At 41.6% G+C, this 18568-nt stretch overlaps 1 protein-coding gene across 1 annotated transcript in view; it reads right to left on the reverse strand.

The window, feature by feature from the left end:
• Positions 1-1046: 1046 nt before the first annotated feature.
• LOC119478897 (ras-interacting protein 1-like) overlaps positions 1047-18568 on the reverse strand; it is a 30003-nt gene continuing 12481 nt past the window's right edge. The window contains exons 7-18 of the mRNA XM_037753921.1: positions 18071-18463; positions 17948-17985; positions 17110-17336; positions 15484-15596; positions 7868-8132; positions 6002-6174; positions 4853-4997; positions 4561-4745; positions 3379-3808; positions 3101-3294; positions 1852-1991; positions 1047-1763 (exon numbers count right to left, since the gene is read on the reverse strand). Coding sequence (XP_037609849.1) covers positions 1670-1763; positions 1852-1991; positions 3101-3294; positions 3379-3808; positions 4561-4745; positions 4853-4997; positions 6002-6174; positions 7868-8132; positions 15484-15596; positions 17110-17336; positions 17948-17985; positions 18071-18463 — 2397 coding nt within the window. The 3' untranslated portion in view covers positions 1047-1669. The remainder of the gene's footprint in view (positions 1764-1851; positions 1992-3100; positions 3295-3378; positions 3809-4560; positions 4746-4852; positions 4998-6001; positions 6175-7867; positions 8133-15483; positions 15597-17109; positions 17337-17947; positions 17986-18070; positions 18464-18568) is intronic.

Genomic DNA, 18568 nt, shown 5'->3' on the forward strand with positions numbered 1-18568 from the left:
GGCAGTCAGTCATAAAAGTTTTCTTCTACCTCTGGCTTTAGAGTTTTAATATAGGCTACTGCTTAAATTGAGGGCTGGATTAAAGCTTTAGTGTTGTCCAGAAAGCAGATAGCAGCAGTGATGTTTGAACCCAACCACATTTAGAATGTGTGAGGCTTCTCAGTTTGAAATCAAAACGCTGTACTCACACAGACACATCAATAATTACTATCACTCTTTTACAATGTAAATGAAAAACTACATTGAGCAGCTAAAACCTGGTACTCAATTCAAACAGGAACAAAGCTCATTATATAGTGCATTTTTGTCTCCACAACACCCATATCCTTACATTAAGGTCCATGTCCTGAACTTAATAATAATAATAAATTGGACTTATATAGCGCCTTTCAAGAAACCCAAGGACGCTTTACAAAGAGGGCACACAAAATCATCCTGATAAATAAAACAGAGGAAAAACTGTAGCCAGGTAATTAAAACGAGTGGTGTGTAGGAAGAGTTCGCTGAGGTCATAGGCCTCGATGAACAGGTGGGGCTTGAAGTGTTTTTTGAAAGTGTCCAGGGATGAAGCATTTCAGATTTCAGGAGGGAGAGAGTTCCAGAGGGCGGGGGCCACGACGCTGAAGGCTCTGTCGCCGAAAGTTCGCAGCCTGGTGTGGGAGGTGGAGAGCAGACCCGTGTCGGAGGATCGTAGCTTCCGGGATGGAGTGTAGGGGTGGAGAAAGTCGGTTAGAATAAAGTCATAATATTATAAAGTAGTTATTTAACGTGTTATTTTCTTTTTTTATCGTAAAGTTACTACTTTATTCTCTTAATATAACGACTTTTTTTCTCGTAAAGTTATGACTTTATTCTCGTAATATTATAACTTTTTTTCTCTTAAAGCTATGACTTTATTCTCGTAATATTATAACTTTTTTCTCATAAAGTTACGACTTTATTCTGTAAATCTTAGATGTTTTTTCCCTCAATGTGGCCCTAATACTCCGTAGTACATTTGCTCTTTGGCCCTAACTGCATTAGACTTACAGTATATACTATATACTTAGACTATAAGCTGTGTTACCTTCATCACAATGTTCAAATGTTTTGCGGCTCCAGACAGATTTATTTTATTTTATTTCGCCTAAACTGGCTCTTTTGATAGTAAAGGTTGCCGACCCCTGGTATGTGAGAGGGAGGAGTTTATAGTTGATAAGGGACTTGATTGGAAGCCAGTGAAGGTGAATGAGTGTAGGGGTGATGTGCTGCCAGGGCCTAGTGCGGGTGAGAACCCTGGCAGCTGAGTTTTGGACATACTGGAGCCTGTCCAGGGCTTTGCTGGGTACCCCGGACAGGACTCCATTACAGTAGTCCTGACGGGAGGTGATGAAGGCGTGGATGAGGGTCTTTGCCACGGAGTCGGAGAGTGATGGCCGGAGTTGAGAAATGTTTTTGATGTGGTAGAATGGAGATTTTTGTGACGGATTTGATGTGTGACTGAAATGAAAGGGTGGAGTCCAGGATGACGCCTATAGGTTGCGGACCTCGGAGGATGGGCAGATGGAGCTGCCATCCACGTCTGGGAACTTGTCCTGAACTTGAATGTTGAACAAGCTCTTGCAGTCATCTTTAAGTGCTCTCATGGGGCATTACCAGTCTTGGTTCAAAGAAGCAGTGAAAAACACCATCAGCATTCAGTCTGTATAGCCTTAGCCATCCAATCCGATCTGGCCACCAGCAACCTCAGTCTGTCACCTGATGACTGGATCAGCTCCTTTCCACTAACGGAGACACAGAGGTGGAAGACATGTAAAAAAATGAAGAAATCTGTTATCCAAATTTGATATTCAAATATGAGTTAATTCCTACCCCTGGTAGTCCAATCCAAGCAGACTGACACCATTAATAGCCAGGAGCCTGTCTCCTGGTACCAGCTTCTCACACCGGGCAGCAGGGGAGTCTGGGACCACGGCACGGATGAAGATGCCTTTCACCCTCGACGAAGTGTCCTGGAAGATGAGGTCAAAATGTCACTGCAACTTTTTAAATCCCACATAAAAAAAATAAAAAAATCATCCCATTCAGATCATGTATGTTTAATTATTATTTATCTTCTGGGTTTCATTTTCAAAAATCAAAATTTTTTTGAACTGTTTGAAACTGCATTACCACATGTCAATAACATATCTGTGATTTTGATTAATTATCTAAATCTCTGCAAGTTGATCGTGTACTGAGATTACACCACCAAATGCTGCATGTATGGTAGGAAACCAAGCAAAAAAAACAACCAAACAAACAATTGGTGTAACATCATTTGTAGTTCAAAAAGTGTAAAACCACAGACAGACCTCAAATAAAATGCAAATGAGAGCAAATCTACATCCAATGGAAGAGTGTCAGTTATGTATAGTATGGGGAAAACTGAAAATCTCTGACTATTGATTCCTCTGTAAATAATCATAATCATTTGAATTGTGTGTTTTTATGCAAACAACCACTATAGATGACAATAACAAAGTACAGTACAGTACTGTGTACAGTAGGCTACCCTCCCTGCCCAAAAAAATAGTGCTTTTTGGACCTGCAGTGCATGTTTTTTATATGTTGGCATGCTGCTGGATTCTCTGTTTTGTTAAGTTTTGTTAATGGTAACATTACTGCCCAAAACAGTCAGTCCTGTACGGTTCAAAAACTCCTGCGTATAATGTCATTTTCTTAATAATATGCTGTTTGGAGTGATTTTCAGTATAATAAATACTGAAAAATAAGTGCGCAGTATGTTTTCTATAAATGAATGTAGTGATAAAATAGAGGTTACGTCTGACAGAATTCATTTGGCCCCCGGCAACAATCTGGGTTCCTCATGTGGCCCCCCCAGGAAGAATAAATTGGCCACCCCTGGTCATAATGTGGGTACTTGGAGAGTCAAATATTTTCTGAGGTGGTACGTGGTGTAAAAAGTTTGAGAACCACTGCCCTAGACCATTACAGAATGGACGTCACAGTTTGACAAAAATCCATGAGTGGGTTGAGGGGTCGTGGTTAGCTTTAATAACAGCAGGACACAGAGTTTAACTATGAATTGTGAGGTCTACGGCACATCAGTTTCACTCACCCTTGTGTCAACCAGAGCAAGACCAAGTCCTCTTTCACCTCGCTCCAGCTCCAAGCTAAAAACCTCATCATTATTGCCATCATAAAGCTCCTCCTCCTCTTCCTCTTTCAGTTCCTCAAACGTGTTCATACTGGAGCAATGTGACTTCAAACGGTCTGCTTTCAGTGCAGCCAGACATTCAAACACTAATCCACCTATAAGGAGAAAATAAAGCACATGCTCAGTTTTCTTGCAAAACAGAAAACAACCGCGAATGACGACGTAGTTCTTTGCTGTACCTTCATCGTGTGTATCCACACCGGAGGACCAGGGAAGTGTCTCACCGTCACCCTTCATCCATCTATCCTGGTACGCCTTCACCAAATCGACGGGATCTATGATGTGGGGGGTGTTGGGTGGGGTGAGGAGACAGGAGGGGTCCAGAGCTGACCTCCTCATCTCACTGGTCTCTCTGGTCTGCAGCTCCAGATTTCTTAGCTTCTGGGACAAAAGGAGGGCACCGCAGGAGCTGAACTCATCTGGGTATTGGGTGGAGGACGGGGAGGGAGGTGATGAGGGTGATGGAGGTAAGGCAGAAGGGGATTGGCGGTCATGGACAGTAGCCGGAGATAAGACCATCTCAAATGCCGATGTATCCAAGGTTTCCATGCTGGCTTTGGGAAGGATATCCATCTCAGTCAGTTTAGCCTCCATCGGAATGGAACCACCCTGGATGACAAATAGGACAATTAGGATCAATTAGAAAACCACATATTAAAATTGGCTAAAAGTGTAAGATCTGGCCAGAATTTTAGATTAAAGAAATAACAGTTTTGACGTTGTGCCAAATACATCGATGTATTGTGCTGCCAACCAGCAAGGTCCAGCCCGTACTTTTCTTGTAATACCACTTGTTCCTTGAGAGGCGATAGTGAGTCACTATAGCGTCCAGTCTGCCCTCAGTCCAGAGAACGAAGAAGTAGAGCCACCTTGAGGGCTTGTCAATAATACATCCCTGGTCCGTGTACGTTTCAATGGTTTGTGTATTAGATTAAATCCAAAGTGTCAGAAATGAGAAAACTAACTAACTCACTCTCCCAAGCCGACGCGCACATGGACCGACTCGTGGGCTGCTGTCAGTGGGGGATTTCCATTTTAAAAGGGGAACGCCACCAATTTTACACATCCAAGTGTTTATAGGTTTTGGGCAGTACTACTGCATATGTGACGGAAGAAACTTGTGTAAAGCCTTTTGTTTCTCCAGAGAAAGCTGTCTGATAAATTGCCTAGATGTGATGTCACTTGAGTTTTTATTCAAAGTTTCCATCAGCCTTCGTGGCGTCCAATCTTTACCGACCAAATTTGCCAGCTCAGCCAAGTGTAAATCTTACATTGATCATTATTTACCCAGCTTTTGTCAGTATTATTTACAATGTTCAGTTTACCTATGTAAAAAATCAAAAGGTATATGAATGTCGTACCTTTTGCTCCTCAGTAGCTGTGTTCTCATTGGACCGCGAGTCAGAAAGGGTGGACATGATCTCTTTGAGCTTGTCCAGCTGCTCCCTCAGGGCTGAATCTGTTACCTGTCTGCTCAGTGTGAACTGGTAACCCCCATCTGGCAGCACCAGAGGATGGTGGGTGTCAAAACTCTCCAGGATATCATCTGAGGAAAGAACGGAATTAAAGGAAAATCTTGCAGATTATCATCTTCATAATTGGTTATGTGAATGAAGGCCGGGATACTAGTTGACCAGTATGTTGACCTCTCACCAGTGTCGTGTGCTGTAGCCTGGTCGTGGACAGGTGGAGTCCAGGTGTGTATGTAGGGAGATGCTGGGCTGTAAAGACTCAGAAGGTGGTTCAGCTGGGCCGGAGTCAGGGCAGGGTAGTCAGACCGCAAGGACACCCAAGATGTCTACACACACACACACACACACACACACACACACACACACACACACACACACACACGTTATAGTAATAATGTCATGGGGAAGCTGAATTATCTTGATGATTTATTTCTTGCAAGCACCAGACTTTACAACAAAGACCATCCAATACGTTACCTCTACAGTAGGATTATTTAACTATTTAACTTGATCATGCAACTTAACATTTTCACTGATATGCAAAAGAAATATTTAGGGAATTACTGTCATTCAAATTGAATTTTTATCTGATGGAAGATTGTATCTACACTGTGTTGTACGATTGACTTTTTATCAATGGAAGAAATTGTAGCAACACAACTGAAATCGGTTTTATGAAATTCTGTTACTGTAATGCCTATTTCTTTCCACAAATGTTTTCAGAAACATAAAATGCTGTAAAATGAGAAAGTCTGTGACCCGGCCGCCATGTTGAGACCAGTTGAGGAAATACCAAGCACCGCCCACCAGCCGGAGCAAACTTTCTCCTTTTACAGCTAAACAGTACACTACAAGATGTTTCTGAAAACATTTGAGGAGAGAAATAGGCATTACAGTAACAGAATATTGATTCATATTCGATCAGCGCTGCCCAGTTTGACCGTTTGATCGGAGTTTGCGAGTGATTGACAGCTGCCTCCGTTGAATAAACAGCCAATAGGACCGCTTTCTCTCTGAAATGACCTGTGATTGGCCAAAGTCTCCCGTCACGGGCTAGATTTTCTAAAGCCTGAAAACAGAGCCATGAAGAGGTGCAGAAGTCTAGTTATCTTTCAGAACACTTGAATTACAATATGCTGAATGTGCAATTATTATGTAATTATTGCCCATTGATGCCAAAAACATTCTGCCTACTGCAGCTTTAAGATTTGAAACCAATATCATTTTTCGTCCACCCTGCAGGAATCCTGAGTCTGTTACGTCTCTGGTGATTATTTATAGTTGGATAAACCCAACTCAGCTGAATGTGTAGCGAGTGTGGGATTTGTACCTGCAGTAAATTCTTTCTCGGTGTAGCCAGTAGATTGATAGCTGACGAGAGTGTGTGTGTGTGCTCTAAGGCCAGTTCTCCCAGTCCAGCTGCGTGGGCCCAGTCCAGGAGCAAGTCCAGATTGGCCCGCATGTGTATGCCTCTGGACCACTGATAGAAACCTGGCTCAGAGCCTGCGTACACATCGAGAGAAAGACATCTTTAAGATCACTTCTTTGTTCATTTACTTGGGTTTCTCAGCAGCAATACTGATTTTGTTCTTTGTCTTTGCGAGGTTATGTTGTCTCTATGGAGTGTTTGCATTTTTTTCCGTTATTCCAGACAATCTGTATACATTGAAATCTGCCGTCTGTCTATGTATGAAAATAGATAATGCATATTTGACAGCTACACAGGTACCTGTAATTTGTAGAACTTCCACAGCGAATCAACAATCCAAGCAAAAATTAAAGGATCAGTCTGGCATTGTTCTATATTATTCTTGTCGTCAATGAATCCCATGAAAACAGGAAAATCAATAGATGTATCCAAAGTCAACCCTCGTGTATCAGGCCATAAAGTTTATTATGAGTCAGTCCCACATACACTGTCTTTCTAGCGCACCAAATAAAATGAGTATCATTCCACAGCTGAAAGTAGTCCCCAACAAATGCACTATTTCCTCCTGTTGAGTAACATTTGATAAAAACTACAGTACCCAGTTGTCTCAGAAAATTACTGACCCTTTTTTTTAAATAAAGAAATCATATATTTTTAAAGATGTATGTGTTCAGGGGGCTGAGTGCCACAGACGAGTTTGGGAAGTCAGAAAGTGTCGAGAGAGGCTAACACATCCAGAATAATCCAGAATGATGCAGTTCTACAGCGGAAATACTGTACATGTGTTTTTAATATGCATTCTGTGCTGGTACAGTCCTCACAGTTGAGTAGTATTACAAAAGAGAGGAATGAGTATGACTATGACTTGCCCCAAACTGCATGTGATTATCATAAAGTGGGCATGTCTGTAAAGGGGAGACTCGTGGGTACCCATTGAACCCATTTTCATTCACATATCTTGAGGTCAGAGGTCAAGGGACCCCTTTGAAAATGGCCGTGCCAGTTTTTCCCCACCAAAATTTAGCGCCAGTTTTATTAAGCCTGTTTTGCGACAAGCTAGTATGACATGGTTGGTACCAATGGATTCCTTCTAGTTTCATATGATGCCAGTATCTTCACTCTAGCTTTAAAACTGAGCCCGCTACAACCTAAAAATTGCAAGTTGAGTTAATGCGTTAAAGAAATTAGTGGCGATAACTTTATCATTAACTTTGACAGCCCTAATAATAATGGTAACCTGGACTCCTAAAAATTGCGTCCCAAACAAAGAAACTGCATCATCAATTACATTTCGAGGTATTTTCTCCCCGGAGAATGAGAATACGTTTGTATTTGATGTATCACAAATCTGTTTAAAGTAATCAAAGTCCACGTAAGTCTACGTATAGGGAGGAGGTCGGGGTGGATGGACCGGTCAAACATGGAACGGTGTTTGTGTCCCGTGTGAAACCAATATTTAAGCAAAAACATGATCTTTGACTAAACCTAACCAAGTTGTTATATATATGTATGTAGAAATGTTGATATGAAACGTATTTTTTGTTGAGAAACGACGACTCAACGTATCCGTGGTTTGCAGAAACGTACAGTACCAACATTTTATTCTGGCGACTGGGGTTGAACCTCCAGACATACCACAAAAGTTATGTCACATAGAGTTATAAGCCAGAAAGAGTGAGTGAGTTTAGAAGTTTCTACCCTCCAGTGATTGCAAGCCTGCATACTCTTCTGTGTACCAAGCTAATGTGGAAATTCGTGCACTGGTACCTCTCTCCATGAGTGAGTTGAAGAGCGATGCGTTGACGAAGTAGAAGAGGTAGCCAATGAGCTGCGAGGAAATCTCCGGGTGGAGTTGACAGTCAGAGAGCAGTCTCCAGGTCTCGGTCAGAACGTCCACAAGATGCTGGATCTCACCCGGGACCTGCAGTCCAACGCTACCAAGGACCCGGACACTCTCGCCAGTCACCTGCAGGTCAGGACTCTCCCTGAACGGGTTGCAATCCAGAAGGCCCGGCAGGACGGGGTAGAGGACCTGATAAGACAGAGCGGGTTGAATAAAGGGAACTCAGTATGAGTGATTCACCCATCCATGTGGAACAAGAGATTGTTGACAATTCCTGTGGGTCAATTTGAGGTTGGAAAAGTTAAAGATGTGTGGTGGATGTTCTGATCACTGGGATAAACTAAAACATGTAACCCTCTAATCCAGATTTCAGACCACCCATGTTGCCCCTGCATGTGTCTCTGTGTCTTTCTCACACTACAACGTAAGATTAGACAGAGAAATCAGCAGGAATAACAGAGACACAGTTCGTAACATTTCCTCTTTTTCAGCCAAAGGTCTTCACCAGTCTTGAGAGCGAGCCTGGACAACGATAGCTTTGTTCGGGGCTAATTGTACACAGACATCCCCCTTCCCCTCCGATCTCACTCTTACACCCACCAAGCTTCCGAGGCCAGCGCCGGCCATAGATCCACATTCCTAAAAAAGCTGAATATGGCTCATGTGGGCTTGGCATGCCACTGCAACAGGACTGCTGAGTGAAGAGTTCTGAAGGAATCCACCCTGAGCAGATCATTTTACATTTACTGTAAGGCCCCGCAGCCAGAGCAGGGCGAACATGAACAGGAGAACATAACAGCCACGGCTCCCATCACATATGAGACAATGGAAAAGGGCGAACATTAAGCCGAATAATCTTGCAGTGTTTCTGGTTGGAAAATGTCGCTCAGCGGAGCCAAGCCAGAGGAGGATTCATTCATTCTGGGATCACCGCATGCATCCGTGGCACGCATTATTCCACAGTTAGAAAAAAGAAAGTGTGTATTCTGTGTTCTGCTTATTTGTGCATTCATTATGACGGACAAGTAAACACACAGTCTGCCCACAAGCCTGTTAAAGTCCGTCTGTATTCATCGTGACATGTCCTCAGTTGGAATAGCTGATCACCAGTGGCGCCTTTTGTTTTCCATCCCAAAGCAATTACCCTCAAATCGAATGGACGAGCCATGAAATACCCCAAAATAAACAGAGATTTAAGAAAATGTTACCACACAGCATAGTGATTTGTGTCATTAGCCGTACCTCCATTCAATTGTCAAGCATATTTTAAGCAAACTTTTGAAATGTTGCAAAAAAAGAAACATGAATCAGGCGCGTTTCCATCAACTGGCTTGGAGCGAATAAACTCAGCTAGAGCGTAGTTTGGTTAGAAGTTGGCGCTATAGGCTTTGCATGGCTGTAATCCACCAGGAAACAGAGTAGAAGAAGAAGTAGAGGTTGTGAACAGGAAACAAAACAAGTCGCCTTGGCCCTCTAACCATCTACGAGAGAAAAATTCGGGAATTTGTTTCAGTGGTGAAGGAATGAGTCCTAAAACCTAGAAATGATTTAGCATTTTAGTACTTCCGGTTCCCTCATCTGGAAGTCAATGTTTTTTTTTAATGTTTCTTTAGTTAGATGCCTGAAATAAGGTCTGTGGTTAACACAAGCTTAAGCGATTTTAACGTTTTGTTCTACGACAAAAATACAACAATAAATATCCCACTCGTGAATTTTGAAGCCTTTACGTGTCTTAAAAAAGGGCTTAAAAGTGGCTAAATGAGACTACTAAACGTAATCACTTCGAACACTAGTCTGTCTTTAGCTTAGTGGTGGCGATGTGAAGTCATGCGACTTGGTGTGGTGTAGTTCGTCTATAGCCTAACATTAGTTTTTTACTTTTAAGTATTGTAAACATTTGTTTGCCACAGAGCTTATTTTCTGCAAAAATCCAATGTAAAAATCCCATTGGCTTTTTGTCGAGGGAACCAAGGCGATTGTAACTTCCTGGTTTGGCCTACAAAAATACGTCATCCCTGGAGCACTCTATTGGGTACGTTTTTATTGTTCTTTCATGTCAGCTAATATTGGTCAAGTTTCATGATGTCCGGAGATGAAGACAATATAAATTTGTAATAATATCCAAGAAGACGCCAACAACAGAAACAGCTGATAAGCCATGTGATTTAAATGTTTGCTACGTCAGAACTTATTAAAGGCTTTTCCATATCCCATTTAGCGCATCAACTCTTTTTCAACAAAGGCAAAAATCACCTCGAGCGAGCGAAAAAAATCTTTTTGCGCAATTGGGGAATTTTGCCGATTCCATTTTCTAATGCAAATGTGCATAAAAGTATGTGAATGGAAACACGGCTAATTTCTGTCTTGTTGGACGGGAGGTTAAAAAAAAGTGAGCCAGAAAACAGAAGATGATGAAGCTAGGCTCAGTTGTTTACACCCTGGAACATTAAAATCCCTCTTGTTCTGGGTCAGACACTGAAATGAGCACTGACATAAATCATGATGTCAACTCACTGCACTAGTGAAGGGAAGGGACACTAGATTAAATCATTAAAGGCCTACACCAGATTACTCCTCAGCTTGACACTGGTGACTTCACCACATTCCTCACAAAATCTGGCCTGTCAGTCCAGGAAAGAGGTGGATGGGAACTCGCTGGGAAGTGACACGTCATGATGGATGACACGGATTAACTGGAAAGACCAAGAAAAACAGTCCACAGTAGGTCAGCTAAATCAGAAAATGCTGTTTGCGTGTGAAAGAGTTGTGCTTGTACCACATTAGCATTTTGACAATTCCTCCTCTATTGGTCAGCAAGCAACAAAATTGTGCAACACAGCACTCCGCCTCTCTGTGATCACTAACAGTCTGTGTTTTAATACAGTCTATAGACGTCAGTCAGTCCATCGCTCAACTCAACACCTATTGTATTGATTGCCATGACATTTGGTACAGACCTTCGTGGTCCCCAGATGAAGAATCCTACTGACTTTGGTGATCCACTGATGTTTCCTCTAGCACCACCAGTAGGTCAAAAAAGGTCATTTTGTCCAATACTTTGGTTTATGACCATATACCTGCAAAGCAAAACTACTAACATTCCCATCAGCCTCAGCTGCACTTTGTGTTTATTGCTAACTAACAAATGTTACAGGCTGTTCTCGTGCACCGTCCGTAGCTATACCTACGAAAATTAATGCACTGGAATTCGTATTTCCCACTAAATCAATTCGTATGTATCCACATAATCGTGAACTAGGAAGTATAAAGAGCGGCAAACGTCACATAGGGAGGAGGTCAGGGTGGACGGGTGTGTCCTAAAACACTGGACTTTTGCCCAGGAGACCGGTGTTTGTACCCCGTGTAAAACCAGAAGTCAACGTTGATTTATCTGTCACGTAAATTCTGTACTTATGTTGCACCACTTCCGGAGTTATTTTAACCCAAACCATGATCTTTTCCTAAACCTAACTAAATAGTTTTGTTACCTAAACTTAACCAAGTTGATCTTTTCCTAAAACAAACTAAGCAGTTTTGTTGCCTAAACCTAACCAAGTCGATAGTTTCCCAAACCTAACTAAGTCGTTTTGTTACCTAAACCTAACCAAGTCGATAGTTTCCTAAACCTAACTAAGTCGTTTTGTTGCCTAAACCTAACCAAGTCGATAGTTTCCTAAACCTAACTAAGTAGTTTTGTTACCTAGACCTAACCAAGTCGACCTTTTCCTAAACCTACCTAAGCAGTTTTGTTGCCTAAACCTAACCAAATAGTTTCCTGTGAAGACGGTATGCATGTAACAAGCGGAAATTGACACGTGTTACTGGATATTTGTCGGAAAACTAACGAAAAATGAGGAATAACTTTCGTAAGATATCATACCAACCGTTGAATGAGGATACGTTGACCGTTAACGTGCTAACACACTAAGCTAAGATGGTGAAATATTACATGCTAATCATCCGCATGTTAGCATTGTCATTGTGAGCATGTTGGCATGCTGACGTCAGCATTTAGCTCAAAGCACTCCAGAATTCTGTGTATACATTTACAAGCAATGCTCCGAAAAGTAAAAAAATAAAGATCCGGGCTTCTGAGACTAAATTCCCAAACTTAAAATCACACACATCAACGTTAAACAGCCATTCCAATTATTAATCATCTGCACACCAGAATATTTATATTTTTGTTGAGCCAATTCATAGAAAATTGATACTTAAATAATCGTAAGTACAATGAAAAAGAAAACGATACTCATTCTCCACTTCAAATCCCACAGCTCACACGGTCTGTTTCTTCCTGAACATTTTTGAATCCCAACTTATAACATATGATTCAGGGCCAAACAATGTAATAGGCATGGATGTCCTTAATTTTGACTAGACAATCAAACTATTTGTATGCAAACTTAAATAAAAGCTTAATTTCAATAGAGTTACTATTACAAGACAAATCACCGTCTACCCGACCCATGTCTCCGTGGGAGGAAACCTATGAAGTTGTCAGGACGGGCGACCTCACGCTATAACAAAACAAGTCCATTGAACATAAAATTTAATTAGAGCCTGTAAATTAAAACTTCATGAACATACTGTTACATATTTCTGGATTATTTCTGGATTTACTGACATGCCCCATCTGGAAGTCATTTGGTTCATTGGGTAGACTTGCTGAGAGAAATCCATGCTGTCTGGGGCAGGTACTTAGATAACCACATCCTCCTGCACTGAGTAAAAAAAATGGGCTGTCTAAAACTTGCAGGACAGCAACTATTCAGGAATTCCTATAGTTTACTTTCATAGAGATACAATGTCATATCACTGACTGCCTCCCTGCATGGGAAACTGATACAGAAGATGCATGTAACCAGGCACAAAGTCTATCTGAATCCCAACTGGCTGGACTTGAGAGACCTTAGCATGCTGCTAACTGTCAGACCAGCGCTGTGTTAATGCGACCTCTGATGTGGCTAATACTTGACATGGCTTCCTTTTACTTTGGGCCTTTCTGGTTTGGAGCATCGAGGTCATTGGAGGGTCTGTGCAGGAGAGAATCTGAGTAGACATGCTAGACCGAGGAGGAGTAAATCGGCCATCTCCTCATTAGTATTTTTTTGGATGGTCTTTTCACCCACAGCCACACAGCTCAACTGGAAATCTGTCTGAAACTTTCCCGGCACGCTTCCATTTTAATGGGTGTGGTGCTTCAGTGGAACTGCACACAAATGAATTGTGACTACAATGAAATGCCATTTTCTCTTTTTCCAAGTAACACTGTGAGAATACAGCATGATACAACCAAAAAGCTATGCTATTTATCTTCACAGGCAGGGGAATAGTTGTTAACAAGAGGAAAAGTTTAGAGAGGATTTCATTATCCAGATGTCCTGTGGGGGGGGGGGGGAGGGGGGGTGATGAGATAATGATCATGAGAGGAATGTTCACTGTTGTTAAAGAGAGTTTTGATCCAAATTTTGTATTTATCACTTCTCATTAAAGCTGCAGTAGGCAGTTTATTTTTATTTTTTTTCATCGGGCAAAAAATTCCATAATAACCTTTCAGCGTATTGTAATTCAAGTGTTCTGAGAGAAAACTAGACTTCTGCACCTCCTCATGGCTCTGTTTTCAGGCATTAGAAAATCTAGCCCGTGACGGGAGACTTTGACCAATCACAGGTCATTTCAGAGGAAACCAGAAAGAGAGCGTTCCTATTGGCTGTTCTACTGTTGGCTGTTCTTCTATTGCAGATGAGCGTGCACGTCCCTTCAGATGGTGAAAGCCTGATTTGACGGTGGAATATCCTTCAGGAAAAGTTGCTATTCTATTTATCAATAGAGCGCTCCATGGATGACGTATTTTTGTATGCCAACCAGGAAGTTAGCATCGCCCTGGTTCCGTCGACGAAAAGCCAATGGGATTTTTCCATTGGGTATTGGATTATTGCAGAAAATAAGCTCTGTGGCAAACACACGTTTATGATACGTTTGTATTGTTTTGTTCAGCAAGATAATCTTCACAAATGAACACCACTTTTATGATTTTTGAAGTGTGAATGGAATCGCCAGAAGTAAAAAGTTAACGAACATGTAAAGGCTTCAAAATTCACGGGTGGGATATTTACTGATGTATTTTATAGCGTAGAATAAAACCTTAAAATCTCTGTTAGGGCTGTCAAAGTGCTAATAACGCGTTAACAAAAAATCGTTTTAATGCCACTAGTTTCTTTAACGCATTAACGCAACCGATCTTTGGGAGGTTGTAGCGGACTCAGTTTTAGACCTAGAGTGAAGGTACTGGTATCATATGAAACTAGAAAACCCAAAGAACCCATTGGTACCAACCATGTCATACTAGCAAAGGAGGTTAATAACGCTCCAAATGTGCGCAAAATTTTGGCGAGGAAAAACTGTTATGGCCATTTTCAAAGGGGTCCCTTGACCTTTGACCTCAAGATATGTGAATGAAAATGGGTTCTATGGGTACCCACGAGTCTCCTCTTTACAGACATACACACTTTATGATAATCACATGCAGTTTGGGGCAAGTCATAGTCATACTCATTCCTCTCTTTTGTAATACTACTCAACTGTGAGGACTGTACCAGCACAGAATGTATATTGAAAACACATGTACAGTAATTCTGCTGTAGAACTGCATCATTCAGTCAAGTCAGCACACTGACACACTGACAGCTGTTGTTGCCTGTTGGGCCTCAGTTGGCCATGTTATGATTTGAGCATATTTTTTATGCTAAATGCAGTACCTGTGAGGGTTTCTGGACAATATTTGTCATTGTTTTGTGTTGTTAATTGATTTCCAGTAATAAGTATATAAATACATTTGCATAAAGCAGCATAATGTGCACTCCCATGTTGATAAGAGTATTCAAAACTTGACAAATCTCCCTTTAAGGTACATTTTGAACAGATAAAAAATATGAGATTAATCACGATTAACTATTTTAATCGATTGACAGCCCTATAAAATATTGATTAGTGCAACATTAAGATTTTGAATTGTGCATCTTTTACTTGCTGTTCCTGGTTACTTTGTCTTTTAGTACTTTACGCGGGCAACACATTTCTTTGTCTCAGTCTTTTTAAAGTGAAACGTGTCTTGTGCTGAAATATTATAGGTTGCAATGTAAAGCTTCCTTGGCTGGCAGATCTTGGAGATCCTTCATCCTCCCCCACACACAAAGGCCCTTGGTGTCCTGTCTCTCTCCCATGTCATAATGCCCCCAGTGTGGTCTGGCAGCGTGGCTGGTTGTTCTATTAGTAAGCTGTCAGCGTGGCTAACTGGGCCCTTTATTCTCAGCCCGTCTCTGATTATTTTCTTTTTCTTAAACAGCACATCGTAATCGTCTGTGAGAGGAACAGATGGAGCCGCAGCACAAGCCCGCTTTGACTCTTCTCCTCTGGCCAAGAAAAGTTCCTTGTTGACTATCGTAAGGTAGATGTTTAACTTTCCCCTGCAAGACACCGGAGTACTATTTAAGTCCATACATGCACGTGTATGCTATAGCTGTTTGCATCCTCTCACCTTGGTGATGTAGTACACACACTGCTGGAAGGCGAGCATGATGACCTCCTCCAGGACAGCCATCGTCTCCTCACTGGCTGAACTGACACAGGACAGGCGTAGCTCCAGCACGGCTGAAAATCACACACACAGACATAAATGATACAGGTGAAGCTCCAGTGACATTCTGAATGAATGTTTTACTTTCACCAGGCAACTTCTAACCCTTTGTCAGAGAGATAGAAAAATAAACTTTGACTGGACTGTCTTTTTTTTTTTTTTATCCAGAAATATTCTATGACATCAGTTAGTCCATGAAGAAATGAAGATGGAAATGAAGAAAAAACTGTTCCAGTGAGAGGACAGACTGCTGAGTAGTAAACATTTTTGTATTTAGGTCATAACCCCTTACCAGGGCGGGGTACAGGGGATGTTCATGGGTAGATAAAAAGTCAACAGTAGATGGTGTACATCATCTGAAAGCTGGGAACCTGAAGATGAGATGCAGCTCAGCACTGTGTGTCAAGTTGTTCTAGTCATTAATAAGAAATAAGAATTAATTAATAAATTAACTAATCAATTAAAATAGATTGTGAAAGTGTATAAGAGTGTAGAACATGAGGATATAAGTCTGTGATGGCCATCCCCATGCTCTATTATGTCTCATAAGTTGTTGCAATTTTCAGGTTGATACCATTTGTTACAAAGATTTTATGCTAAATTTAACTATTCTTTATCACTCGAGTATTGATAAAAAATGATCAACAATCCCTCCAAAATACCACATTAAGACACCAAGACCTTGAGGAACACCACAGAAAAAGCCATGCTGTGACTTGGTATCAAAAACTTTTGACATTTGGAGATTTCTGCAAGAATTGCATTTTTCGGCAATTGGATGGCGAGCACTTCTGTTCTGGAAACTGCTCACAAACTCCCTTATTGTCAGTCTACCTACAGTAGGAAAGCTATCCATCCTCTGAATGCTCTAGGTCTCTAGTTTGTGGCTGTAAAGTTGGGCTCTTTGGATCCACAGTGATACCCAATTTATGTAATTCCAAGAATGTTTAGGGTCCCCAGTATGCAGAAATATTCAAATGCATTTTAGAATAGGTGAAAATAACACATTTATACTACATAAAAAAAAACTGCATGTTTTTTTACCCAAACTGCATGTGATTACCATAAAGTGGGCATGTCTGTAAAGGGGAGACTCGTGGGTACCCATAGAACCCATTTTCATTCACATATTTTGAGGTCAGAGGTCAAGGGACCCCTTTGAAAATGGCCATGGCAGTTTTTCTTCGCCAAAATGTAGCGTAACTTCATAGCGTTATTTAGCCTCCTTCCCGACAAGTTAGCATGACATGGTTGGTACCAATGGATTCCTTAGGTCTTCTAGTTCCAGATGATACAGTATCTTCTTTCTAACTTTAAAGGGGATCTTGTGTGCAGAGATGTCTGCGACCAACCCCTAAAACCAGAAATTACTTTGAGCAGGAAAATCAAATCTGTGTTGTCGTCGTGGTCATGATTTCATTTCATAAGACAGGTAACATTTCATTTAAAAATCGTATGTAGTGCAACTTTAATTTTTCACGTTCACATGATCATTGTATCAAATCTGAAGCTCAATAGGTGACTAACCCAAGTCCTCCACCTCCTTGTTCTCGTCATTTTCCCTTCCTTCTTCATATTCCTGTCCCTGCTCTTTTCGGGTTCTCCACTCCAGAATAAGAGGCAGCTGGTACTGGATGAACTGCAGCAGCTCCAGACTGTTGGACATCCACACCACCAGGGGGCGCAGTCCTGAGGTCACCTCATGATGGCCGAGAGCCTGGAGGTCCTCTGGGTTCGAGCCTTCACCGCTGTGACTGCAATACAGAAGAAGAGCTCTGCAATGTAGGGGAGACCGGGGGCAATTGTAACAACGTCTGGTTTTGATGTCAATACTCAAAAACCTCTTAAAGTACTTGGATCATTTTTTTATGTAGGTAACTTGTATTTGTGTTGTGCTTGTTAACAGTCATCAAATGTTTTTACGAGCAATGTTAGAGTCACAATATTGATTGAAACACTATAAGTCAAATGATCTGCCCCCACGTGATGGGCGATGTAACAGCATATGGGGGCAACCGTAATAACACACGCAATACCTTCAGATAAATGCGAAAGGACCATGATAAACTACCAAGAATATAGATATAGTTAAAACAATTTAATAGTCATTGAACAATGAATTGCTTCATTCCCCAGAAAAAAAAGTCTTGGCAGAAAAACCTTGACAAGTATGAGACATCAGTTTGTCCTTTGGCAGGCAGAGAGAAATCATCACAGGCCATGTGTATAACGAGTTTCATGGTTCTGTCTCGTTTCTGATTTGGTGCAATTTGAGATATTACAATTGCACCCGGTCTCCCCTAGTCTGTGAACTGTAATATATAAGTTGAGTGATAGCTGAAGAAAAACAGTAAGGTGCACTTACACGTCAGGTTGAACTGCAGCTAGGTCCTTAGTGTGCTCCTAAATGACAAACAAAAAAAAGGCTGAAAATGTCATATTATAGTAACCACCTTCATTTATATGATTTATTTTTCCCACAACTCACCCACATGGCACTCTGAACTCCACTTGCAATAAGCAACAACAGCCTGCGCAGGTCTGAGGTATGAAGACACGTGGACGAATACTGAGCACACAGACACAGCAGAAATGCAACAGTCAGTGGCGGTCTGTCCTTGACGCCGGTCCTTCCCATAGCCACTATCTCCTTGATAATGCGATCCTCATCCTCCCTCTCATACTCCAGAGTCGGGCTGTGGCAATTTAAAAAGGGAAGGCCTCTGTTCAGGGGCCGTTTGCTGCTTGAGCTCTGGAGGTCAGCGCAGGTCGTGATGCAGGTGTCGCAGAGGATCATTTCTCTAGGGTGGCTAGAAGTGGTGTGATCCAGCATCCAGGGGACAGCAGTCACGCTGGACTCAGGAGCAGCATTGTTCACTTCCTTCATTTCCAAGAAAGAAACAAGAAGTTTGGATGTTCACACTTAAGGAATTTGGGAAAATCTTACCAGGTATAGAAAAAAAATACAGTAGACACTTTGCACATC

The sequence above is a fragment of the Sebastes umbrosus genome, chromosome 20 (assembly GCF_015220745.1).
Source record: "Sebastes umbrosus isolate fSebUmb1 chromosome 20, fSebUmb1.pri, whole genome shotgun sequence".
Lineage (NCBI taxonomy): Eukaryota > Metazoa > Chordata > Actinopteri > Perciformes > Sebastidae > Sebastes > Sebastes umbrosus.